General features: G+C 40.0%; 1 protein-coding gene across 1 annotated transcript; it reads right to left on the reverse strand.

Annotated features, from left to right (window-relative positions):
- Nucleotides 1-23,689: 23,689 nt before the first annotated feature.
- Nucleotides 23,690-27,126, reverse strand: LOC106650673 (cell wall protein AWA1-like). Its single transcript, XM_014368821.2, has 4 exons — nt 26,637-27,126; nt 26,252-26,423; nt 25,883-26,179; nt 23,690-25,815 (listed from the first exon to the last, which is right to left on the reverse strand). Exons 2-4 carry the CDS (start codon nt 26,417-26,419, stop codon nt 24,187-24,189), a joined length of 2,094 nt encoding a protein of 697 aa, XP_014224307.1. The 5' UTR covers nt 26,420-26,423; nt 26,637-27,126; the 3' UTR covers nt 23,690-24,186.
- Between the last annotated feature and the right edge of the window lie 392 nt (nt 27,127-27,518).

Here is a 27,518-nt window from a genome sequence, read left to right on the forward strand (position 1 = left end):
TTACGGTGAAAATACACACACACACAAGACAAAAGGCAGCGGCGCATGCGAGAGGAAATATCGCGCGTAACGCCGGTGGGTTAATGTAGCGAAAACACAAGTCGCGCGCGCGCGGGTTAAAATGATGTAAAGTAGTGTGTACATCGGGCCGGAGGTGCTGTATGCATAATGCGGCGAGGCTATGATGCAACGAAAAAAAAATACCTACACAGAAGTAAAGCGAGCGCTAGGCGAGGTGCAAAGAACAAAAAAAAAGAAGAGAAGAGAAGAGAAGAAGAGTAAGAGGGAGAGAGGATAAAAAGAAACACATAATGCGAGCGCTACGAGTAAGTAACTCCGAGGCCAAAAGAGCCGAAAAATAGAGCGAGCGCGCGAATATTCTCCGAGATAAAGAAACTTTGCAGTATGGTATAGTAGTTGCGGAAAGAGAGAAGCGGAAGACTCTATCTTTCTTTCTCTGTGTGTGTGAGCGCTGGAAAACGGCGAAAAATGTATATACGGAAGAGAAGAAGTTCTTTTGGGGGCTCATGGTAGAGAGACGATCGCTTAAATAGAGACGCGTAAAAGAGAGAGAGCCATTACGAGTCCTTTATACGTTTTACGATATCCCACCCCGCCCTACGGTCATTAATGTATAACGTTATTACTATTATATTTTTTTTCATCTTCGTAAATTCAATAATAATACGCGCGAGATGTGCCGTTGGCCCCCTACAGCTCGCGAGCGAGCTTTCGAAGATATATAAAATTAACGGCCCTTACACAGAGCGCTCGTAACCGGTAATTCAAAATAACATTCAAATTTCGCTGGATATCGCACGAGATTCTTTCCACACATAACTTTTTATGGATTTTTAAAATTACGACTTATAAAATTTTACCCACTTAATGAGGTTGTAAATAACGGCTCGCGCGCGAGCTCCAAAAGAAACGGAGTATAAAAGGCTCGAATGAAAATGTACAGATCGAGCGTTTAATGCCTTGTTCTCCCCGTTTTTTTTTCTATTAAAGCTCGTATAATTAAATCTCTTTTTCTCTCTCTGGAACGCGATCGTTTCATTCACGTATATACGAGGCAATGAATCGTTATAAATCTTTCTCTCTTTCTCTCTCAGCGTACAGAAACTTTGAAAAAGATAAATCGATGCCGAGCTTTTCGAAATTAACTTTATAAAATTGCTTTTGAAAATCGAGAAAACTATAATGTGTAAACAGCGTTTCGCTTCGCCCAGCTAATTTTCGATAATGAACATCGAAGTATTTATTACCCAAAGTTAACTTTGTATTATAATAGCTTGTCCCGGTAAAAATTAAATAAACCACGGGATAATTAGATTCCGTATTAGTTCGTGAACGGAATAAAGAAAAAAGAGCGGCACGAGAATTGCCTCGATAATGCTAGTAAACGCTCGGTTGCATAGATGCGGGCAAATCGACGTGGCTTTTTTTACGGGGGAAAAAAATAAGAAAAGGAAATATCGAACATCGACACGCGGCATATAGTTGGCGACATTTTGAAAGACATTGATTCGAAAAAAAAATTTTTGCAGACGACATAACGACCCAAAAAATTTAAAAAGAGCAACTTTTGAAAAGAAATAATTTTTTTTTAGTTTGCACTGGACGCTTGAACTTGGAGTATGGTTATACTCGACATTAATGCTACATCTTACCACCATCATGCAAATTAAGTATCATATTTGCAACGATTAATTTACATGATGATGGCTTGACCTTCGCAGCTTTTTCTGCATCTATCTCAAAAATTGTGGCTCTCGCAATTACAATATGCACGTAACGATCAGCTGACCCCTCAGTAAAATTTAATCAATTTCAAATTTCTTTAGTTCCACGGGAACGTGAACACTATTCTATACGAGGGAAAGTTTTTATTTTAGACATTCCTGCAATATGAGATTTCGTAGCATCGATCTCGCTTCGCTTTCATGGAAGCCGAGAGTGTTCGGTAGGTCGATGGGTAATCGCGATAATAAAAGTCAGACGATCGAGGTCCTCAACGGTCAAAACATTATTATTGAAAATTATTATTGAAAATTTTTATTAACGGTCAGAGTCTCGCTTTTTTCCATGTTTTACGTATATCCCCTGCACATCGAAGTAATCCAAAAAAACTCCGAAAGAATTAACATATGGACCCACGATGTAAAATCTCCATTCATTCCCTCTCCCGCGCTCGATGAAAAGCCTAAACTTGCGTTCGGCTGAATACATTATATCCTCTCGCCTCTCTTGTAAAGCTCGAAGCTTCGCTGGCGGAGGAATTTTTGCATACGTACACATCCGCCGTATATATAAGCTTATTATTCCAGAGTCTCTCTCTCTCTCTCTCTCTCTGTATATGTATAAATGCGATACGGCATCAGCTGGAGTACACACACACAGGCAATGTGTCGCACGAGAAAAAAGCTCGCAAGCTGCGCCGTTATGTATACATATGTATGATACCGAGTATATCGCGCGATACCCGCGATATATAAATGTATACACTTCGCTTCTCTCCGCGCATTTCTGACGTTTTTTTTCGCTCACCGTACACCGCGCCGTAGCGGATTTCTCCTTTCATTTTTTTTTGTTGTTGCTACTTTACTCTCTCTCCGATAATGCGGCAGCAGCAACAGCACTGAAAGGCGCGTCTGCTACCACGACGACGACGACTTGAAAATTGTGTCTAGTTTATTTTATAAATAGGTTGGGTATAGGTATCATTCGCTTCCTCGGCGTCGTTGTCGTTCGCGTAGTTCAGCACAATGGAGTCCTCCTCCCTCCCCCCTTCGAGATTGTGTAATACTTATTAAAATAAACTTTTTTCGTTATTGTTCGGCGCGCGCGCTCGTGTACATAGCTAGCTCGTATAGCTGCTCGGGATTTTATAAAAACCCAATTGTCGAGTATATATACTTTCCGATATCAGCACCGAAGTTGCGCGTGCATATACCTTCTACCTTTTTTTTTGCGCCGTGAAACTTTTAACGGAAAAAAATGCGAAGAAGAAGAATCTTTCGGCGTAGTAGCATAGCTCGCTCGCTTTCTTCTCTATTATCCATGGAGAAATCGCAACAATGAAAAAAGAAGGAAAATATGTTTAAAATGCCTCGATACATCGAGCTCTGCCTGTTACATAATATAATAACGTCGATTAAGAATTATAATGCATCCGTGGCTTCGCTCGAGAGTCATTGAAAATCCAGCCGAAATTGCTCGCATATCTCGTGCTGCATACGCTACATTATATACTATATACGATATAGGTACGTAACATGCTCACGACGACGAAGTAGCCGAGATAATCCGAATGTATGATATGCAGATGTAGCACGTCTCGTCTTACGTATATCTCCGTGCGTCTCGTAAGAGCTTGCGCAAGCTGCAATGTGTGTGTGTATGTGTGCATATACATACGTGTAGGCGTGTCGCTCCGCACTGTTCAAATGCCTGGATTATACCCGCTTGGGATGGTTCTCTCTCACTCCTGGCACGTGATTCCTCGGCATCTGTCTCACTCTCGGCTTCCTAGGAGAGAGAGAGAGAGAGAGAGAAGCTTTTGCGAAGAGAAATGCATCGTCCGAAATGCTGTCTTACCCCGGGCTGCACTGGCTGAATTCCCGCCGCCGCTTTTGCCTACCGGGGGTAGGTAATTTTCCACGTGTACGCCGCGCACCTCTTGGTCAAATTTTGCTTATGTATGCAGTTGCGCCATGGCTGAAATTGCGTGAAATCACACAGTCGCTTATATACGTATACCGAGACTATATATAATATATATAAATGTGTATAATATACGGGGGGAAACGTGTATTTATGCATTGCGCAGCAGCAGCAGCAGCAGCTTTGAACTGACCCTCGCGTGTCTGTTCAGTCTCTGCCCGCTGGCAAAACTAATCGTTATAACCAAGAGAAAGAGAGATGCATGTTTGAACGTGTATGCGCCCCGCCTTTGAGAGCGATAATACGGCGATTTTCATATATAAATCCGCTTTCGACTCTAGTAAATCACTTTTAACTTATACATATATTATATAATAATAATGAAGCCGAGAGAGAGAGAGAGTTAGAGCTTTAACGTATGGTTTAGCTTTTATTACTCTCATTATATGCTTGCGCGCGGAGGAAAACCCTTGTATGTATGTATGGGTGCTCGCGACTTATATGTATTATATATCTCTCTGCGCGATCCTTTCTGGAATTTCATTTCATCGTGTATGTGTGTGAGTGTGTGTACGCCTCGGCTTGCGAACTTTTTATTTTTGCCACTTATCTTCCGGCTTCCGCAGAGTCCCCCGCGCACATACATAATTTTTTTATTATAATAATGTTTTATCCGCGACCGTGTATATAGTAGCTATCTTAGCGTCGTTAAAGTTTTTTTTACTTCTTTGCAGCTGCTTTAAATACGAGATTTATTTTTTTTTTTATACACACGAGCAAGCACAGATATTTTTTGTGCAGGAAGGAGTTTCAATCGCGACTTGTGAATAAAAAGTATCTGAATGACTTTTAGCTAGGATATGACCTAGGTACTTGGCTTCAGACATATTCATTAGACCCTCGATCATTTTTATTTCATCACTATAAGATCGATAAAACCCCATTCAATTACTTGCCAAAGCAAAAATCTTCAATGATACATCTCGTATATCCGCTCGCATTGTCTCTCCACGGAGCTGAAGCGCACATTCGGATACATGTATAGAGAAGTCGCGACGTGTTAAGCGGCTCGCAGCGCAGCTGGGGCACGTTTTATACGGGCGCGAATTATATTCGTCGTCGTCGTGCTTGGCGTCGATACAGCGCGTCGTATATATATCCACCCACCCGCGCGCACATATCGCGCATATGGGAATTCACGTAGTGTATAACAGCTTAAGCCGTTTAGAGGCAGGAACTTGGGTGCGTCGCGATCGACTGTTAGCTACTACTACTACGAGCTCCAACGGCGTACATAGCTACGTTTTCTGTCTGTGTATGTGTGCGTGTAGTCGCGCGTCGTCGCCGCTATCGAGGAGCTTCGCGCCGAATCCAAAGCATAATATCGTTCGCTGCTACTTCTGCGTAGAGAGGATTAGCGAGTCCAACCAGCCGAGCTAAATTACCGACTTAGCCGGTGCATCCGTGACAGCTATACGTATATATCTCTGCGCTTTGGATGATGCGACTAATGATGAACTATTTTGGCTCAACTGCAGAGTCATGAGTACAGCTACAAATGTACTGAAAATCAAGAATGAATGTTTAATGACATGGATATTCAATCCTGGAAACTTATACAAGTCTAAGGCGAACTCGGTCGCGGGAGCGACTCTCCCGGCTTGTGCCACCTAGCGGCCATTACAGCAACTCTATGCTTGTGCACGAGTCATTGAAAGAAATTTATGGATTTTTATTAAAACGCGTACCATCGAGCGCAGGACTCTGCCGCGGAATCATGATATCGTTCAACTGCATAAGTTGACGTACCTTGATACGTTGTTCTACATCTCACACCCAACGATAAACAAAAAAATAACTACAAAAAACTTTTTATGTTTTTACAACGAAATTAATCTAAAGAACATTTTCTACCGCTCGCATCTCACGACACCCTTGTAAAATTCCACCGCTGCACCTCATCTCGCGCCCTCGTCTTCTCGAATTTATCTTTTTCCTTACTTTCTTCAGCCTCGCGTATACAGCTGCGTAGGTAAAGTTCAGTATACGCATACATGCGACGTATGAGGCATGATGTAGGTACTACGTACTATGTATATATACCTCGTCGAGTCGCTTCTGCCGTTGGACAAACTTGCCTAGCTCTTAACCACATGTAGAGAGGGACAATGTCGAGCGTAGCGTAGAGAGAGAGAGAGAAGAACGTGATGTCGTATATGCACACGTACTCAGTCCTCTCGTGCACACAAGACCTTAGAGAGAGGACTTTCTGGCCAACCCAAGTCTCTTGTCTTCTTCTCTCTCTCTCTCTCTCTTTCCTGCTCTCGTGCACGAGTATACGCTGTATAGTACATGTACGTGGGAGCTCTTTGTCACTGCCAGTGAAAGAGAAGACTCGTTTTTTTTTTCTCTCTCTCTCCTCTAGTGCACGTGTGTACGTGTATGTGCGTGTCTGTGTATATATTTTCCGTCATGCCACTGTAAGCAGTAGCAGCAGCAGCAGCAGGCGCATAACCACGGAAAAAGGCAATGAATTCTTGGGCGGTCTTCTCTCTCTCTCTCTATGAATGTGCAGTGCGCAGTGCCCTGCACCCCCTTGAGAGGATGACCTCCTTCTCTCTCGCTCTTATACGTATAGCCGCTAGGTGCCCCGCGAGTCTCTTCCTTCCTGCGCCCGGGCTCGTTGCGGCGTGCTGCACACAGCTCGCTCCGCACTCTATATCTTTCTTCGCTGGACGCGCGGGCTAGTCTCCTTTTGAAGCTTGGGAGAGAGAGAGAGAGTTCAGACTATTCGTTATGTGCTCTTGAGATACCTCTTTTTTTAGGGGGTGAAAAAAAGGAACGTTTTTTTGTTGCATTGTTAGAGCGCGAAAAAAAAAAGCAGGAGATAAGGCCTTTTTGCTTTCCTCGACTCCGGTGCAGTACATGCATAAAAGGCTTTTTTGAGCTAGTCTAGGTACGTACAAAGTGGTGGTTTATGGAGCAGGCCAATCACGTCATAGATTGGCGGTGGCAAATTTTGAAATGAATATCATAATTTTTTATCATACTTGTGTATGAGGATCTATTTAATCAATGTTTTGTGTGTGAGCTCGATGTTGTCTGACGAAAGTTTTTTGACAAGTACTTAGTTCAAGAAGGTAAAAAAATCCTTGAAGGAAACATCGCCAAGTTAAAAATTTTTAATCGTTTCAAATATTGTAGAACTGATGTATAAACAGATAAATCGATACCTTAATTGAATGTAAACAATACGATCATAATTAATTTTAACATAGACCTTCGAATACAGATCATATTTATAGTGAAAACAAATTAGTTTGAATGTTGTCTTTCCTGATGAAGCAAGCTATAATATATTTAAGTTTCGTGGCGCTAAAAGAAGGATCTATCGTTTATTTTAGGCACCAACATGGTTGAAAGTGAAAAAAAATTCGAGGAAGTTAACTCGAAAAATAATTTAAGTGAACATGACATTGTTGTTTCAGACCACAAACAAAACATTGGTGATATGTGTTACGGGGCATTTACACTAGAATCCAGTATGATAACTCACCGAAACACAATTCACAATGAACCGAAAGTTTACTCATGTGACAAATGCGAAAAGACATTTGAGTTTCGAAGTCATTTCAGAAGACATCAATTATCGGAACACAGAGTCCACGGAGATTTTGGATGTGAGAAGTGCGAGAAAAAATTCGTGAAAAAATCGAGTTTATCTACGCATCAAAAATTGGTACACAAGGATTACAAACGTTACTCATGCAAAAAGTGCAAGAGAAAATTTGAAAATGAATCAACTTTACTTCAGCATAAAAAAATAATCCATGAAGTTTTCAAAAATTACTTATGTGAAATGTGCGCAAAGAGATTTGATACTAAACATAGTTTGCTCTTGCACATAAAGACAGTCCATGAGGAACACAAAGATAACGCATGCGACAAGTGCAACAAGAAATTTGGAAAAAAATCGAATTTACTCATGCATAATATGACAGTCCATGAGCATCGCAAAGATTACGCATGTGATAAATGCGAGAAAAAATTTGGAAAAAAGTCGAATTTGCTCGATCACCAAAGAATATTGCACGAAGGTAGGAAAGATTACGCTTGCGACAAATGCGAGCACAATTTTGGACAAAAATCGAAATTGATTAGACACCAAAAGGTAGTACATGAAGGTCGGAAAGATTTTAAATGTGACCAATGCGAGAAGAAATTTGGACTGAAATCGCAAATGATTTCTCACCAAAACACGGTACATGAAGGTCGCAAAGATTTTGCGTGCGACAAGTGTGAAAAGAAATATGGACACAAACATCATTTGCTTTCGCATCAAAAGACAGTCCATGAGGGTCGCAAAGATTACGCGTGCGACAAGTGCGGAAAAGAATTTGCACAGAAATCGAATTGGCTTGTTCACCGAAGGGTAGTTCACGAACGTCGCAAAGATTTCGTATGTGACAAGTGCGAAAAAAAATTTACCCAAAAAGGGAATTGGCTCATCCACCAAAAAACAGTACACGAGGGTCACAAAGATTACCAATGCGACAAGTGCGAAAAGAAATTTACCCGAAAAGGGAATTGGCTCATCCACCAAAAAACAGTACACGAGGGTCACAAAGATTACCAATGCGACAAGTGCGAAAAGAAATTTACCCAAAAAGGGAATTGGCTCATCCACCAAAAAACAGTACACGAGGGTCGCAAAGATTACGCATGCGATAATTGCGAGAAGGTATTTGGACAAAAACGTACGTTACTTTTGCACCGAAATGCAGTCCACGAAATTCAGAAAAATTTAGCAAGTGTGAACGGAAATTTCGAGAGTTTCGAATAGAAATTCGAACACAAATGTAATTTGTTCTACTATCAAAGGACTGTACTCAAAAGTCACAAAGATTTTGCTCACGACAAATGCGAGAATAAATGATGATTGACTATTGTAAAAATATTCATAGATACTTATACATATGATTAAGTAAATTATTTCATTCAAAATATTGTGCCCAAATTATTGAGTCTTACCTGATAAAACTATCATTTCACCTTCATACTGTGTCGTTGTAGTGTATTTTCAGATTTCACGTACGACTAATTACTTTACTCTTCGTTTGTTTTTTTAACTATTTTAGAGCTGCAAACGAGACAAGGATTTAGTAGTTTAGTTTAGTAGACTACTGAATTTTATATAAAACTCACTTTATAATATCGTGACTCTAAATTTATCAAACGTATGCAGTAGAGAAAATTTTGATAAACTTGCTAACGGACTTATTATTGCTGCTAAGATAGAAATGATCGATAATGAGTTTTTACTGTAAAAAACATTGAATAATTCAATTGAAACCTAAATATGTTTTCTAAACTCATAATCAGTAAAAGCTCTGATAATTGTTTTATCATTATCTGAATACTATTATCAATCCCAAATTGTATATTAGAGCTTTTTGAATTGCGTGAGCGGCAAACGAAAGTTGGCATGGAGGCAACACTTTTGTTAAATATTACAATTTTTTATTATACACGAGTATAAAGATTTATTCACTCCACTTACTGTACTTAGTTTTAAAATTCAAAAAAAACTCCAACCAGAAATCTTCACCGTGTTAGCATTTTGAATTGGTTAAATAAATAAATAAATCGATAACTCAGAATTGTAAACAATATGATCGTCAGCGATTTTCACATAGTTCTTTGAGGCACTGATTATTTTTATAGTAAAAGTAAATTAGTTTGAATATTGTCGTTCTCGACAAATCAAGGCAAAATCGAAACACAAAAAGAAAAGGTAAATTTTACTCATTCAATTTCTGTGGAAATAAATAGAAGGATCCAACATTTGATGTACTCACTAAAATGTACAGAAGTGAGGAGAAATCCGAGGAAGTTATCTTGGAAAATAATTCGAGCAAACATGACATTGTTATTTCAGATGACCAAAAATACATTAGTGATACTTTTCAGGAGGAATTTACACTAGAATCCAACATGATAACACACCGAAGCACAGTTCACAATGATCAGAAAAATTACTCATGCGACAAGTGTGAGCAGAAATTTGAGTTCCGAAGTCATTTGAGTAGACACCAAGTATCAGAGCACAAAAGCCGCAAAGATTTTGCATGCAATCAGTGCGAGAAGAAATTTGTGAAAAAATCGAGTTTGTCTACGCATCAAAAATTAGTACACAAGGATCGCGAAGATTTCTCATGTAAAAAATGTGAGAAGAAATTTGAAAATAAATCAACTTTACTCAAACACAATAAGATATTCCACGAAGTTTTTAAAGATTATTTATGTGAAAAGTGCGCAAAGAGATTTGGGAATAAAAAAAGTTTGCTTTTGCACATAAAAACAGTCCATGAAGATTGCAATAGTTACTTGTGCGACAAGTGTGGAGAGAAATTTGAACAACAAAGGACTCTGCTCGTTCACTATAGGACAGTCCATGAAGGTCGGGAACATGGCACCTTCAAAGTCTACAAAGATTACTTATGTGAAAATTGCGGAAAAAAATTTGGGGATAAAAATAATTTGATCAAACACCAAAAAACAATCCATGAAAATCGCAAAGGCTACGTATACGAAAAGTGCGAAAAGAAATTTGGACAAAAATCGAAATTGATTGGACACCAAAAAACAGTACACGAAGGTAGTGATGATTTGGCTTGCGATAAGTGCAAGAAGAAATTTCGGGATAAAAGCAATTTGATTAAACACCAAAAGTTAGTTCACGAGGATCGCAAAGATTACGCATATGATAAATGCGAGCAAACATTTGGAACAAAACAGAATTTGCTTGCTCACCAAAAAATAGTTCACGAAGGTCGCAAAGATTTTGCATGCGATAAGTGCGAAATTAAATTTAGAATTAAATCAGATTTGTTGAAGCATCAAAGAACAGCCCATAAGGATCAAAAAGATTTCGCATGTGACAAGTGCGAAAAGAAATTTGGTTATTCATGGAATTTGATAAAACACCAAAAAACAGTACATGAAGGTCGAAAAGATTTCGCATGTGGCAGGTGTGAAAAAATTTTTGGATTTAAATCACATTTGCTCGATCACCAAAAGACAATCCATGAGGGTCGCAAAGATTACGCATGTAACAATTGTGAGAAGGTATTTTCACGTAATCGGCATTTGCTTTTACACCAAAAATCAATACACGAACGTCGGAAAGATTATGCATGCGACAAGTGCGAAAAGAAATTTACCCAAAAAAGCAATTTGCTCGCCCATCTAAAGAGGATCCACGAAGGTCGCAATGATTACGTATGCGACAAATGCGAGAAAATATTTGGAACTGATTCCAAGTTGTCAAACCACCGAAAGGCAGTCCACGAAGGTCGCAAATATTACGGATGTGACAGTTGCGAAAATATGTTTAGATCTAAATCAGCTTTGCTCTTACACCAAAAGACTGTTCATGAAGGTCGCAAAGATTACGCATGCGGCGTGTGTGAACAGAAATTTGGACACAAATGTAGTTTAGTTTTTCACCAAAAGACAATACACGAAGGACGTAGAGATTACGCATGCGACTATTGCGAGAAGAAATTTGGACAAAAATCACGTTTGCTCTACCATCAAATGAAAGTACATAAGAGTCGTAAAGATTTTGCTCACGAGAATTGCGAAAGGAAATAATCATTGACTATTGTAAATATTTATAGATACTTATACATATGATTAAGCACAAAATTTCATTAAATATTCCGCCGAAATTATTGAGTCTTACCTGATGCAAACAATCATTACACCTTCATACTGTGTCGTTGTAGTGTATTTTAAGATTTCACGTACGACTAATTATTATACTCTCCGTTTGCTTTTTAACTATTTTAGAATTTCGAATAATAGAGGCAGCACTTTTTTTTTCTTTCGTTTTTTTCTATCCTCCCAGTTCTTCCCCTACCCATTTACAAAGGAGTTTCGTACATCCTTGTGAGGGCGCCACAGAGCCAAAAAACTTAAAATTAATTCAAATCGACGCCTAACTACTGGTGAACGAATATAGTTCACAAAAATCACACCATGGCGTGGGGGCTACCAATTATTAAATATTAAAATTTTTAATTATACATATGGCCAATTCTCTGTGAAATCGATTGGTCAAAAAAATTTTTTTTCTGCAAATATGAAAAACTTGTTGTATTTGATGTCAGAAATGTCCCCAAATTTTATTAGAATTTTTGGGGCCTTCTATGACACTTTTTCAGAGGCCCAAAGTTGGCCATTTTAGGGTTTTTTTGAAATTCATGAAAAATCACAAATATTAAAATAATTCCTGGATTAAAGTAGAATGATTCAAAAGTAAAAGTGCCCAGCAACTTTTTTGTTGGAAATTGTCCAAATTTTCAGAAAAAAAATATGCCAAAGTGATTGGAACAATCTAGGTAAGTGTAAAGCAAAAAAACTGCCAAAGGGACATAAGTGATGAAATCTACTCGAGTTCGAACCGGACTTTCATTTCCTAAACTATGTAAAAAGCTTCCCAAAGATGTCAACTAATGCCTGATAAAGTTTTGTAATGGATCTTAAAGTTTAACGCAATGTAGACAACAATGTGTGGCGAAAAACGTGCAAAAAAGGTCAAAAATAGGCCCAAAATGCCTAAAATCACCAAAAACAGCCATTTTCAGGCCTTTTTTGCATGTTTTTCGCCACACATTGTTGTCTACATTGCGTTAAACTTTAAGACCCATTACAAAACTTTATCAGGCATTAGTTGACATCTTTGGGAAGCTTTTTACATAGTTTAGGAAATGAAAGTCCGGTTCGAACTCGAGTAGATTTCTTGTTTTATGTTTTTTTTTTATGTTTTCCCACTATTATGTATTTAGGTGGCTCCAATCACTTTGGCATATTTTTTTTCTGAAAATTTGGACAATTTCCAACAAAAAAGTTGCTGGGCACTTTTACTTTTGAATCATTCTACTTTAATCCAGGAATTATTTTAATATTTGTGATTTTTCATGAATTTCAAAAAAACCCTAAAATGGCCAACTTTGGGCCTCTGAAAAAGTGTCATAGAAGGCCCCAAAAATTCTAATAAAATTTGGGGACATTTCTGACATCAAATACAACAAGTTTTTCATATTTGCAAAAAAAAAATTTTTTTGACCAATCGATTTCACAGAGAATCGGCCATATGCACAAGAGTTTATTTACTCTACTTACTGTACTTGGTTTTAAAATGTAAAAAAAACTCTAAGAACAAATCTTCGCCAAGTTAGTATTTTAAATTATTTCAAATATTGTAAGTATAATAAATCGATAGCTGAGAATTGTAAACAGTATGATCATAAACGATTCTCACATAGCTCTTCGACACACTGATCATATTTATTGGGAAAATAAATTAGTTTAATGTTGTCTTTCCCGAAGAAGCAAGCCATAATACAAAAAGATAACTCATTGAAATTCCGTGGCACCAAGTAGGAAGATCCATCGTTTATTGTTGGAACTGAAATGGATAATAGTAAAAAGAAATTCGAGGAAGTTATATTGGAAAATAATTCAGGTGGACATGCCATTGTTGTTTTAGATGACAAGAAATACATTTGTGATATTAGCCAGGAGGCATTTACACTAGAATCCAGTATGATAACTCACCGAAACGAAATTCACAATGAACGAAAAGATTACTCATGCGACAAATGCGAAAAGAAATTTGAGTTCCGAAGTCATTTGAGTAGGCACCAAATATCAGGACACAGAGTCCACAAAGATTTTGTATGCGACAAGTGCGAGAAAAAGTTTAAGATTAAATCGAGTTTGACTACGCACCAGAAATTGGTACACAAAGATCACGAGGATTTCACGTGCAACCAGTGCCAGAGAAAATTTGAAAATAAATCAACTTTACTAAAGCATAAAAAAATATTTCACGAAGTTTTCAAAAATTACTTATGTGAAATGTGCGCAAAGAGATTTGATACTAAACATAGTTTGCTCTTGCACATAAGGACAGTACACAAAAATCGCAAAGATTTCGCATGCGACAAGTGTGAAAGTAAATTTGAACAAAAAAGGACTATGCTTGTTCACTATAGGACAGTTCATGAGGGTCGGAAAGATGGCACTTTCAAAGTCTACGAAAATTACTTATGTGACAATTGCGGAAAGATTTTTGGGAATAAGTCGAGTTTGTTCTTGCACCAAAAGAAGATCCATAAAAATCGTAGAGACTTTGAATACGATATGTACGAAAAAAAATTTGGAAGTAAATCATATCTGTTAAAGCACCAAAGGAAAGTCCTTGCAGATCAGAAAGATCACGCGTGTGACAAATGTGAGCAGAAATTTGGACTAAAATCGAATTTGATTAGACACCAAAAAACTATCCACCTAGATCAAAAAGATTTTTCATGTGAAAAGTGCGAAAAGAAATTCGGACTACAATGTACTTTGACCAGACACCAAAAAACAGTCCATGAAGGTCGCAAAGATTTTGCATGTGACAAGTGCGAGAAAAAATTTGGAGAAAAATCGAAATTGATTCAACATCAAAAGACAGTCCATGAAGGTCAAAAAGATTACCAATGCGACAAGTGCGAAAAGAAATTTGGGGACAAAGGCAATTTGATTAAGCACCGAAAGTTAGTTCACGAGGGTCGAAAAAATTTCGCATGTGACAAGTGCGAGAAAAGATTTGGAGAAAAATCGAAATTGATTAAACATCAAAAGACAGTCCATGAAGGTCAAAAAGATTACCAATGCGACAAGTGCGAAAAGAAATTTGGGGCTCAAAGCTATTTAATAAATCACCAAAAGATAGTTCATGAAGGTCGTAAAGATTACGTATGCGTTTATTGCGAGAAGAAATTCGGGAGGAAAGCAGAGTTGTTTCGACATCAAAAGATAATCCACGAAGGTCGAAACGATTACGCTTGTAACCAATGCGAAAAGAAATTTGGAAGAAAATCGAATTTGCTCGTGCACCAAAAAACAATACACGAAGGTCAGAAAAATTTCGCATGTGACAAGTGCGAAAATAAATTTACTCAAAAAAGGAATTTGCTTATCCATCTTATGACAGTCCATGAAGGTCGTAAAGATTACGAATGCGACGATGGCGAAAGAAAATTTGGGAGTAAATCGATGTTGTTAAAGCACCGAAAGACAGTCCATGAAAATCAAAAAGATTACGCATGCGTCAAGTGCGAAAAAAAATTTGGGGATAGAAGCAATTTCATGAAGCATCAAAAAACAGTTCACGAAGGTCGCAAAAATTTCGCATGCGACAAGTGCGAAAAAAAATTTGGGGATAGAAGCAATTTCATGAAGCATCAAAAAACAGTTCACGAAGGTCGCAAAGATTACGCATGTGACAAGTGTGAGAAAAAATTTTCACAAAAACCAAGTTTGCTCTACCACCAAAGGACAGCACACAAGAGTCGTAAAGATTTTGCTCACGACAAATGCGAGAATAAATGATGATTGACTATTGTAAAAATATTTATAGATACTTATACATAGGCTTAAGTACAAAATTTCAATAACTATACTGTCAAAATGATTGACTCTTACCTTGTATCAACTATCATTATACCTTCGTACTATAACTTGGTAGTGTATTTTCAGATTTCGTATACGACTAATTATTATACTCTCCGTTTGCTTTTTAACTATTTTAGAATTTCGAAAAATAGAGGCAGCACTTTTTTCGATACGCCAATTTACACACAACGATTCTTTCGTTTTTTTCTATCCTCCCAGTTCTTCCCCTACCCATTTACAAAGGACTTTCCTACATCCTTGTGAGGGCGCCACAGAGCCGAAAAACTTAAAATTAATTCAAATCGACGCCTAACTACTAGTGAACGTATATAGTTCACAAAAATCACACCATGGCGTGGGGGCTACCAATTATTAAATATTAAAATTTTTAATTATACATAGGCACAAGGGTTTATTTACTCTACTTACGGTACTTGGTTTTAAAATGTAAAAAAAACTCCCAGAACAAATCTTCGCCAAGTTAGCATTTTAAATTATTTCAAATATTGTAAGTATAATAAATCGATAGCTGAGAATTGTAAACAGTATGATCATAAACGATTCTCACATAGCTCTTCGACACACTGATCATATTTATTGGGAAAATAAATTAGTTTAATGTTGTCTTTCCCGACGAAGCAAGCCATAATACAAACAGATAACTCATTGAAATTCCGTGGCACCAAGTAGAAGGATCGATCGTTTATTGTTGGAACTGAAATGGATAATAGTAAAAAGAAATTCGAGGAAGTTATCTTGGAAAATAATTCAGGTGGACATGCCATTGTTGTTTTAGATGACAATAAATACATTTGTGATATTAGCCAGAAGGCATTTACACTAGAATCCAGCATGATAACTCACAAAGACACAATTCAAAAGAAAGAGAAAAATTACGCATGCGACAAGTGCGAAAAGACATTCGAGTTTCGAAGTCATTTGAGTAGACACCAAATATCAGAACACAAAGTCCACAAAGATTTTGTATGCGGCAGCTGCGAGAAAAAATTTAAGAAAAAATCGAGTTTGACCACGCACCAGAAATTGGTACACAAAGATCACGAGGATTTCACGTGCAACAAGTGCGAGAGAAAATTTAAAAATAAATCAACTTTACTAAAGCATAAAAAAATATTTCACGAAGTTTTCAAAAATTACTTATGTGAAATGTGCGCAAAGAGATTTGATACTAAACATAGTTTGCTCTTGCACATAAGGACAGTACACAAAAATCGCAAAGATTTCGCATGCGACAAGTGTGAAAGTAAATTTGAACAAAAAAGGACTATGCTCGTTCACTATAGGACAGTCCATGAGGGTCGGAAAGATGGCACCTTCAAAGTTTACGAAAATTACTTATGTGACAAATGTGGAGAGAAATTTGGGAATAAGTCGAGTTTGTTCTTGCACCAAAAGAAGATCCATGAAAATCGTAGAGACTTCGAATACGATATGTGTGAAAGAAAATTTGGAAGTAAATCATATCTGTTAAAGCACCAAAGGAAAGTCCATGAGGATCAGAAAGATCACGCATGTGACAAATGCGAGCAGAAATTTGGACTACAATCGAATTTGATTAGACATCAAACGATCGTACACGAAAGTCGGAAAGATTATGCTTGTAACAGATGCGAGAAGAAATTTGGACAAAAAAATAATTTGCTTTGGCATCATAAGATAGTCCATGAAGGTCGCAAAGATTTCGCATGTGACAAATGCGGGAAGAAATTTGGAGATAAAAGCAATTTGATTAAACACCAAAAGTTAGTTCACGAGGGTCGCAAAAATTTCGCATGTGACAAGTGCGAGAAAAAATTTGGAGAAAAATCGAAAGTGATTAAACATCAAAAGACAGTCCATGAAGGTCAAAAAGATTACCAATGCGACAAGTGCGAAAAGACATTTGGTGTACGAAGCAATTTAATCAAACACCAAAAGATAGTTCATGAAGGTCGTAAAGATTACGTATGCGTTTATTGCGAGAAGAAATTCGCGAGTAAAGCAGTGTTGTTTCGACATCAAAAGATAATCCACGAAGGTCAGAAAGATTACGCATGCCAAAACTGCGAGAGGAAATTTGGAAGCAATGCAGATTTGTTACGGCACCAAATGGCAGTCCACGAAGGTCGAAAAGATTACGCTTGTAACCAATGCGAAAAGAAATTTGCAAGAAAATCGAATTTGCTCGTGCACCAAAAAACAGTACACGAAGGTCAGAAAAAATTCGCATGCGACAAGTGCGAAAATAAATTTGCTCAAAAAAGGAATTTGCTTATCCATCTTATGACAGTCCATGAAGGTCGTAAAGATTACGAATGCGACGATGGCGAAAGAAAATTTGGGAGTAAATCGATGATGTTAAAGCACCGAAAGACAGTCCATGAAAATCAAAAAGATTACGCATGCGTCAAGTGCGAAAAAAAATTTGGGGACAGAAGCAATTTCGTGAAGCATCATAAAACAGTTCACGAAGGTCGCAAAGATTACGCATGTGACAAGTGTGAGAAAAATTTTTCACAAAAACCAAGTTTGCTCTACCACCAAAGGACAGCACACGAGAGTCGCTGATTTTGCTCGATTCGAAGATTTTGCTCACGACAATTGCGAGAAGAAATGATGATTGACTATTGTAAATATATATAGATACTTATACATATAGGCTTAAGTAAAAAATTTCAATAACTATTCTGTCAAAATAATTGACTCTTACCTGGTATCAACTATCATTACACCTTCGTACTGTATCTTGGTAGTGTATTTTCAGATTTCGTGTACGACTAAATTATTATACTGTCAGTAAAAGCTCTCATTATCTTTTTTTCCTTTTCTGAGTACTTTTATCCATCTAAAATCTTATAGCTTTTCGAATCACGTGAGAGCCAAACGATAGTTAGCATGGAGGAGGCCTTTTTTCCATCCACCGCTGTATACACACACACAACGTTTCTTTCGTTTTTTTCTCTACTCGTTACAACCGACTATCGTGCATCGCCTCTCCTTGCTCAAGCGCCGCAAAGTCGAAAAACTTAAAATTAATTCGAATCAACGCCTAATTGCCGGATAATCGTATATCGTTCGAAGAGAGAAGAGTGAGAGAGATCGAGCTATTTTCATGGAAAAGTTCTCCTTTTAAATTTTCGACATTGCACTTTTTATACGAAAAGTATTGAGAAATTCCGGGCGATTCTCGCTCGCTCTGCAGGGATGGGTATAGGAGGACACGAACCAACTATATATATGCGGGCCCCCCCGCTTATTAGAAGCAATTGTCCATATAATTGTCGAAGTTTTCCCAGTCGCTCGTATAGGCACTAATTAAAGCCGGTAAACTATGGAAAATTCTATAGCTATGTACTTCGGGGCAGCTTGAATTGTATTTCAGCCGATATTCTCTCTCTCTCTCTCTCCGTCTGCTCTTCCATTCTATTTCGGCCGAGCGAAAGCAAACTATTAAAAGCTGCGCGCATAAATTTGCGCCGGTCCGTTCATCAGTGCCGTTCAATGTCAGCAGATTCGCTGCCGCTGGTACGTGTACCTGCATACATATAACATAAATGTGTGTGTGTGTGCGTGGCGAATCATTCGGAAATCAGTTACCCATGGGCAACTCCAAATTACACATTCGCCGCTGCCAACCCGTTACCTATGTATATGTGTGTGTGTGTGTGCTCGCCCGAGAGGATCACGTGCGGTGGCATTACGCACGTACGAGCTCCGGTGCGAGGAGGAGTTTGATGCTCGAGCTGCTGTTTTAGAGAAGCTCGGCGCACCAACTCGGTCCCTGCTCTCGGTGCGGTTTGCCCTCCCTTATATACGCTATGCACGGACACGAGCTAGACGACGACGACGACGACGACGACGATCGGTGAGAAAAATCTCGGCACACGATGGCCTATATTTCGAGGCTGCTGGGATATCTCTCTCTTATCCACGTGGAAAATCTTTACATCGACTTTCGGGTGTATTAAAATTTAAAAGTACGAAAGATGTGAGAGATAAACCACAACTTCAGCGGTTACTCGAGCGAGTTAATGAACTTAGATGTTCGGACATCGAATATTCATGTTCTTCAAACTACCCCCTTGGCTGCTGTTAATACCCAAAGTATTACGATCATCATCAAACGAATTTCTTACAGTCCATATCTAGAGTCATTTTAAATTTTAGCGCATAATTGGAATCCCAAAGATAATGCTATTTTAATCTTTAAAAATCCACTCACACACATGTACAGACAGGTATGAATATTGAAGAAAAAAATCAGGTACTCTCTCGGCTCGCTCGGAAAAGCTCGATCCCTCCCCGCGGAGGCATCCATCGACCGAAGATTGAGGCGGCGTGCCTGGGATTTTTCGCCGTACATACATGCACGAGGGCAGAGATGGAGAGGAAGAGAGAAAATATATATAATATATAAGTTTTTTTTCTTTTTTCTAAATTGCACTTCACTCTCGGGGGCTCGAAGAGAGAGAGAGGGAGAAAATCTGTTTTCCCCGAAAGTAACGAAATTCCGCGTGTACTCGCGCGCTCAGACGAGCTTCTGCTGCTGCGCTATATATAATACGTACAGCTGCCTGACGTACGCGAGGATCGACAGTTTCACTTTACTCGCGTGTGCCGCGCGCACACACCATCGCCCGAAAAGGAGCATAGTACAGCGGCGGAGTACAGTGGGAAGCTTTTTTTCCTACATATACGCGAACGCGTTCGAGGGAAAAAGAGATGTTTTACTTTTTTTCTCTTTTCTCTTTCTCTCTCTTTCCTTCCTGTGTAGCTCCAAACCCAACCCGACGCCTTTCGATCCTTTATTTCTCGCGCAGAGAGCTGTCCTAAAAGTCACACTGTACGCGCGAATCGCGCCGAATGAAAATCCAGTTGCCGAGTCGAGATCTACACACGCACACACGTATACGTAGAGTCGCAGTGACGTTGATCCAATGTCTATTCGTCGGATATCGACTGTATAGCTATATACATACCTTGAGACTGGATCTACCAACGCGATCAGCTCTGGCATTCCGAGCAAAGTCGACACTAAAACCGCGGCGGAGTCTTGGGGCTTCAGGATTTTCTGGATTTTATAAAATTACCTCGAGCTGTGGCAGTTTTTACTATTCAAAAATCGTTACGAGAACTCAAATACAATTCATCGATGTTGTAACCATCTAAACTTTGCACGATATCGTACTAAAAATTTGAGGGAGAAAAAACTCGCACTCGTGCACGTATGTATATATCTCGCACATTGAGTTCTCCAACATGCGCTCCCAGTGAGAAAAAGAAAAGACGACGAGGACGACGACGAAGCTCGAAAGAGACGAGAAAAATTTTTCGTCATCCCCCCCCTATATAGCTGGGAGCAGGTGTCACTCGCGAGGCTTCAAAAAGTTTATACCCACGCGCTCGCAGCCGGGGCGACACACGTCTAGAGGTGAGCTTGCGCGCGAGCTTTTCGCGACGCGTACCGACGCGCGCCCGCCTCGGGATGTACATACAAGGCGCGCCGATAAAACTCCCGAGCGAAGCTGCGCGCACATAATTACGGGCACGCATTCGCATACATATACGTACACGATTGTATATATGCGTATAACCCACGGGCGAGAGACTTTTCCGTAAATGGAAGTCGTAGGCATTCGTCAGAAAGTTCGAGACTCGCGAGATGTATGAGCGAATGCCGGATAACTTATAAATGTTTTTGAGTCTGGTTTACAAAGATCGGCGCGCTTGGAGTTGAGCTTTATGCGTGGAATCGATCGAAACAGTTGGGATTGATTCAGTTTTTTTCTCAACCCTACCCCGCGTCGTTCGTTCTTTACACGCGTAGCAGCAGGTGTAACTCGGGAGGGGAGTTCTCGTAATAGAGCACGAAAAAAAAATGAATGAAGAAAAAGCTCACATGTTTGACTTACTTGATCTTTTTAAAATAAAAATTCGACTCGTACACGAATTCGAGTACTAACAAAAGTTGTTGAGTATACTCTATATGAAGTTTTCCAATTGCGTTGAAGTATTGCTATTTTTTTTTAATACTTACATTTTCGATCTGTTCATGGTTGGATTCAAAATAAGGTGTTGGGATAATGAATATTTTTATTTCATACATGATTGTGTGCTTATCAATAAAGTAAAACATCCCAGCTTATTTTTTAAATTTATTTATTGAATTCCAAGCACATGTCTAGCACATGTCTTTGTGGGTCGTTCAATCAAATGATGGAAAAGATATTAAAAAGAGTCGATTGAGACAATAGATGTAGTGAACAAAATGTTTCGAGGATTTTGAAACTACGGCCTAGACGGGTGCAAAACTCAATGCATATCAATCATACCAACCGATCGTAATCTTTCCTCTTATTTTCTTTATCTTATACCTGTGCGTGTAATTTAATACATTTTCCGAGATGATAATTATGATGATTATACTTTATTACTGACCTTGAACGAGAAAAACAAAAAAGTTTCGAGGCTCATGTAGTTAGCAATCGAGCTAGAGCCGAGGTTGATAAACACGACTCATTTCTTAATGATACGCAGCAAACAATATTGGGGCTGGTATTTTTTTTTAATTTTTGATTATTTCCGCATTTCGTGACAAAGTTTGGAAGCTCGAAAACAATCGAGTGGGTATTGGACTCGAACTCGAAAAAATAAAAACTCTACTCTACGAAAAAATAAATACCCTGCCATTGCTGCACCTGTCAAGGCAATCGCAGGAGGCAATTCCCGTGCGACTGCGAATAAAAAAAAGAACCGGAGCTCGCACCGCAGCGAAGCATATTTTTCATTCACGCGACCGATGGTAGTAGTATGTATAGTAGTAGCGGCCGCTGCGCACCACAGTACTACAGTACTTTCATCAGTGCCAAAAGTTTTTGCGCCGAGCCAAAGAGAGAGAAAGAGAGAGAGAGAGAATAAAAGTAGAAGCAGTATGCAAAGTGTTATTGTATACGCAGGGAATTTCTATACGGAGCTAAGCTCATTCGCATTAGAGGATTAAAAAACCACTGTTTGTCGAGGCGAAGTGTACACTCTTCCTCCGGCGACGGCGGCGGCAAAGAAAAGGATCTTCGAGACGCGCGAGCAGCAGTTTTTTCTTTTTTATTTCAACTCCCTTACTTTTACCGCTGTAGGTCGTGCCCGTTTATAATTTATAAAAACCGCGAAATCGGGTCACGCTTTGAAGAGTTGAAACTTCAAAACTCGCGATGCAATTGAATCAGCGTGGTTTTGAAACTGCATAGACAATGCTTTATTGTTATCACTTTATATTTTGTATTGTTGAAAAATTAATTTGTTGTTTAAACGTTCAACGCAAAATAACAGTTTTGTTCAATTTGTTTGTTGCAGGTTTCATCGAGGCGATGCTGCGCAAAGAAAACGCCTAATCCTAAATAAGAAGATTGAAATCTTAAAAATGGGTAAGATTTTGGAAAAATGTTTTCTACAACCTTCAAAGACATGGGATGATAGCCTCGAGGCTTTAATTTAGTTTGCACACGGCCCTAAATTTACTCTTTAATCGAAAAATTGAGCTTTTAAAAGTTCTCAAATGTCACTGTCGCGTACGTGTAAACTGATGAAAAAGCGAATCATTATCTATTTTACCTCTCAAAAAAATCACAGAATTCTTCATTTCACAATTCATTACTTCATATCACTTCACAAGCCAAAGGGTTTTTCACGGCAAAACATACAGAAATATTTACGTACGAATTTTTCTCTTTATTTCACGTATTATTTTTGGGCTATTTTTTGTCCATGCGAACGCCCGGCAAAATTGTGTTCTCTCTCTTTCTCTCTCTCTCTCTCACACACTCTTAACTCTGTTTTTGTAAAATATGAAAATTCCATGCCCTTTTGTGCCGCGAACCTGTTATCCTCTCGTTATATAATAATAATACGTTCGCTTTCGTCTACGTTGCAGTTTTGCGCGCGGGCGTTACACGCAGCGAGCTCAAAAACATATCATATATATATTGTATAATATACAAAACGAGCGCGCCAAAAAGTGGCCGTCATCTGCTGTGCACAACACACACGCACGTATTTATAAATTTATTTCGATTTCCAGTGCTCGCGCGTCTGAAATTTCATTCATTGAGTGGCCCATCCGTGTTCGCTCGCGTTCTGCGCAGCAGCCTCCAGCTGTGTCATTTAATAATTTTACGTATATGTGTGCATATGCGCGTAACATCTCGTTATTAAATCCTAATAGGTCGAAAAACATTTCAACTATATACGCACGAGTCGGTGTAGTACTATACATACGTATAATATGCGATCGACGTGAGCGGATAAAATGTCAAAAGGTCGCGCATTAATTAGTAACGTAAAGCTCCTCCCTGTGAATATGCAAATTACACGATGGATGTGTCTCGCTGGGATTATAATGTACTTTTAGCGGGCCAAGATGTTTTTTGTGTGTATGTAATACATTGAGTTACAAGGAAAAGCTTTCCAACTTTTTATAACGAATATAGATGTCATAGTTAATTGAATCAATACAAGATTACAAAGAAAAAATACAAAAAAATATTTATTTTATCGATATGATATCATTAAACATATTACATTTGTCATGATTATTTAGTAAAATTATACGCTAAACCCAGAAACAAAAATTTTGCTGCATACAAGTACAATCTGAACAGAATTGACTCCATCGAAAAAAAAAGAGATCCCCACTGAAATAACCTTTAGAAGAAACGCGCGTAAACTCAAAATTATTTTCTGAGCGAAATTCGCTTTCTCAGGGTGATTTTCTCTCAAACTAGAGAGTCGTCGAGCTTCCTCTAAAAAAAATTATTTCAACGCGAATCTCGCCCTGGTAGAAGTAAATTCTTTGAAAAAAATAAATCATGAAATCAGCTTTGTTTTATGGAATGTCAATTACTACATTTTTTTTAAACCAAAGTAATCGATGTACTTTTTGCAATTCTCACACGAATGTTACGTGATTTGCTCAAAGAAAATAAATAGGAACGGTTAATTGACAGTCATTTTGGTTTAGTAATAATTGTTACTCTCAGTCGAAGAAAACTGAAACTTATTTACGTTTGACTTGAAGTTGATCTTGGCAAATGATTTTAGCAATTGAAGGTGCATCTGCTCGAACGTTTTTGTCGGCTTACCGACTCTCGGCTCGGCTCCCTTGAGTTTGGTCGCGAGATTCGCGTAGTTCACCGTCGACTTGGTTTGAGATGCGGCAGTAGTACCAGTAGACGAGGCACCGCCGACTATTAGCTCGGCGGCTTTGAGTTTATTCGCGTATCTCGAGTAGTTCACCGTCGACTTGAATTGAGATGCAGCAGTAGTACCAGTAGACGAGGCATCGTCTATTAGATCGGCGGCTTTGAATTTATTCACGATTCTCGAGTAGTGCAAGTCAGTCGTCGACTTGGTTTGAGATGCGGTAACGCTAGCCCAGGCAGATTTAACCGGAGACGTAGATCTACTTGTTGAACTCTCGGTTTCTTTTTTATCCGACTCGGCAGCGGATCTCCATGCCGACGAGGCCATTCTCGCGAATGTTTTCGGCTGCTCGTCGGCCACTGCTGCTGCTGCATCGTCTTCTTTTTCTTTTTTCGCGACACTCGCGTAGTTGAACGTTGACTTTGGTTCAGGTGCAGAAGCTGCGGATGGATTTTCGATTTCTTTCTTCTTTGCCACGGCAGCGGATCTCCATGGTAGCGACGACGACGAGTTGGTCGTTGCACAAGTTTTCGGCTGCTCGTCGACTATGGAATCCGCTTCTTTTGGTTTTTTCGCCACGTTTGCGTAATTGAACGTTGAATCAGATTGAGGTGGAGGAGGTCTTGGCCGCTCGATAAGTCCTCGACGGGCTGTTTTCGCGGCATTCGCATAGTTGACTATTGCCTTGAGTTGAGTCTCGACACCCGCGGACGAGGAAGATTCAACCGAAGACGAGGATGTATTCAATGAACTTTCCATTTCTTTCTTATTCGATTCAACGACAACGGATCTCCATGAGATCGATGAGTTGGTCGTTGTAATTACTCTCGGCTGCTCATCGACTTTCGTGTCAGCTGCCTCTTTGACTTTTTTCGCGGCACTCGCATAATTGAACGTGGACTTGGCTTGAGTCGTAGTGCCGGCGGACGAGGAAGACTCGACCGAAGACGCGGATCTGTTCAACGGACTCTCGATTTCCTTCTTGCTAGATTCGGCAACGACGGACCTCCACGACAACGACGAGCAACTGTTCGTCGCGGCAATTTTTTTCGGCTGCTCGTCGACGACTGTTTTTGGCTCGTCGGCTTTCGGATCGGTTCTCATGACGAACGTTATCGACTGCTCGACGGCTTTCGGATCGGCCGCCGCCGCTTCCTTGGCTTTTCTCGCGGCGTTCGCGTAGCTGAACGCCGCCGACTGGGCTGGAGGTACTGTACCTGTAGAAGAGGAAGCCTCGACCTCGAGAGATTCGGATTTGCCCGATGAAATATCAGACTCGTCGACGGTTTTCCACGCCGTAATCGGCGCGGGAGCTTGGAACGATTCCGGAGTTTCCGGCGGATTCGACGAGTTGAACGATTCGCAGGACGACGTCGACAGTTTGGCTTTTCGCTCGGTATGCACCGGCTGAACGATTTTTTTGTTGACGAAACTATCCGTTGGCTGCAAGAAACAATTTCATCAAATTCTCCGGTTGAGTTTTTTTTATTTCGCCAAACTCGCTCTCTACCTTCCACGTGTTTCCTTTATTCTCGATGTACTGATGCCTGGACCTCTCGTTCCTGCGGAAGTTCTTGCGCTCGGCCGGCGCCAAGCCGGTGGGCTGAATGAACACCGGCAGATCGGCGAGATTCTCGCCGGGCTGGTAGCAGCTGCCGCCCGCCGCCTCGGTCTCCCAGTCCTCCTCGCTCTGGGCCGGCACGATCATCAGCGGCCTCGTGGCCGGCGGCACGTTCAGCTTCACCTCCTGGTCCTGGCTCTGGAAGTGCAGCACCGACAGTCGCGACTCGCACTCGCCGAGATGGTACTGATGAAAAAAAAAAATAAATAATGAGTCAAAATTTTTTAGTTTGCGTGAAGAATCGTGGGCAGGTCGAACCTCGAACTCGACGGCGTTGACGATGTGATTGGCGTCGTAGGGGCACTGCTTCTGGCCGCCCTGGCCCTTGTGGTTCTCCCGGCACTTGGTCAGGTGGATCTGGAAGCGCGACTTGAGGGCGCGATGCGCCTTGTTGTAGGGACAGGTGACCCACGTGTCGTCGTTCATTTTGCTGTTGTTGGACCAAAAAAATAAAAATAATTACAGATTTTAATGTAATAAAATCGGCGCGATCGATGACGCATGGATTTTCCAACGAACGAACGATAGTAACGAACGACAGCTCGATTGGATAATTTAATTATATAAACAAAAGGCAGCTGTGCGCAAGCCACTGTGTTTACTCGTTGGTTAAGTATTTACTCGGCGTTCGCGAGACACTTACCTACAATGGTTTTATTGTCTCTTAATATCGTAGTAAAAACGGCAGCACACGAGACGAAACCGGCACACTTTTTTTCTCGGAAGAATCTAAACTCGAGCCAAATGAAAACAACGAGCACTCGGAGATAACCCCCGCCGCCGCGGCGACAAAAGGACGCGACGAGTCGGTAAAATTATATGCAGACGATACTTTTCGATCAACGGCGATTATATCCTACCGGCGCACTATGATTTCGATTCTCTCGTGTATCAAATGACTCGATTACGCGACGAATGGTCGTTATCGATGATAAATGGAAAAACAGCACGAAATAAACACTTCATTACTATCCAAAAAAAAATCGCGCCCGTGTACCTTCGCCGCGAGGCAAAAAAGTCGGAGCAAAAAATATCGTCGTCGCGTGGACCGAGTGCCGCGACCTACTGCCGCTGCGTATCGATACTACTGTGCGCGACGTTCTATATATATTGTGTGTACGGCACACGAGATCGCAGAGGCTCGCGCATTGTTGACATGTCGTAGCGGTCGACGCGCCGAGTAGCGATCGCCGTCGTATATATAATATACCGAACGCGCCGAGTCGCGCGATTTATTTTGCACGCGAGCGAGAGACAGAGGGATAAATGGAGGGGGGAGAGACGACAAGTGCGATGTACAGAGTGGGTCGCTCGGAGCGTGAAATTTTTTTCGTAAATTCCAATGTGCGACGCGGGTGCAAGAAGTGTGGACTAGCGCCAGGCGCTAATTTGAACTTGAATACTATTTTTTTTTGTTGCTTATAAGCAAGCCAATAGATAGTCGATTGATTATTTTGATGATGATTGTAATTACTTTATAAGATTCATTGATCATAAATCGTATCTGATGGTCGCCCGTGCTTTT

The sequence above is a fragment of the Trichogramma pretiosum genome, unplaced genomic scaffold (assembly GCF_000599845.2).
Source record: "Trichogramma pretiosum strain Unisexual culture from Peru unplaced genomic scaffold, Tpre_2.0 scaffold38, whole genome shotgun sequence".
NCBI lineage: Eukaryota > Metazoa > Arthropoda > Insecta > Hymenoptera > Trichogrammatidae > Trichogramma > Trichogramma pretiosum.

Excerpts from the sequence above, each read along its gene's own strand:
- LOC106650673 (XM_014368821.2), bottom strand. The coding sequence starts at position 26,419 with ATGAACGACGACACGTGGGTCACCTGTCCCTACAACAAGGCGCATCGC. Across the intron at positions 26,180-26,251 it reads TCAACGCCGTCGAGTTCGAG|TACCATCTCGGCGAGTGCGA; the intron begins GTTCGACCTGCC and ends TTTTTTCATCAG. Across the intron at positions 25,816-25,882 it reads ATAAAGGAAACACGTGGAAG|CCAACGGATAGTTTCGTCAA; the intron begins GTAGAGAGCGAG and ends TGTTTCTTGCAG.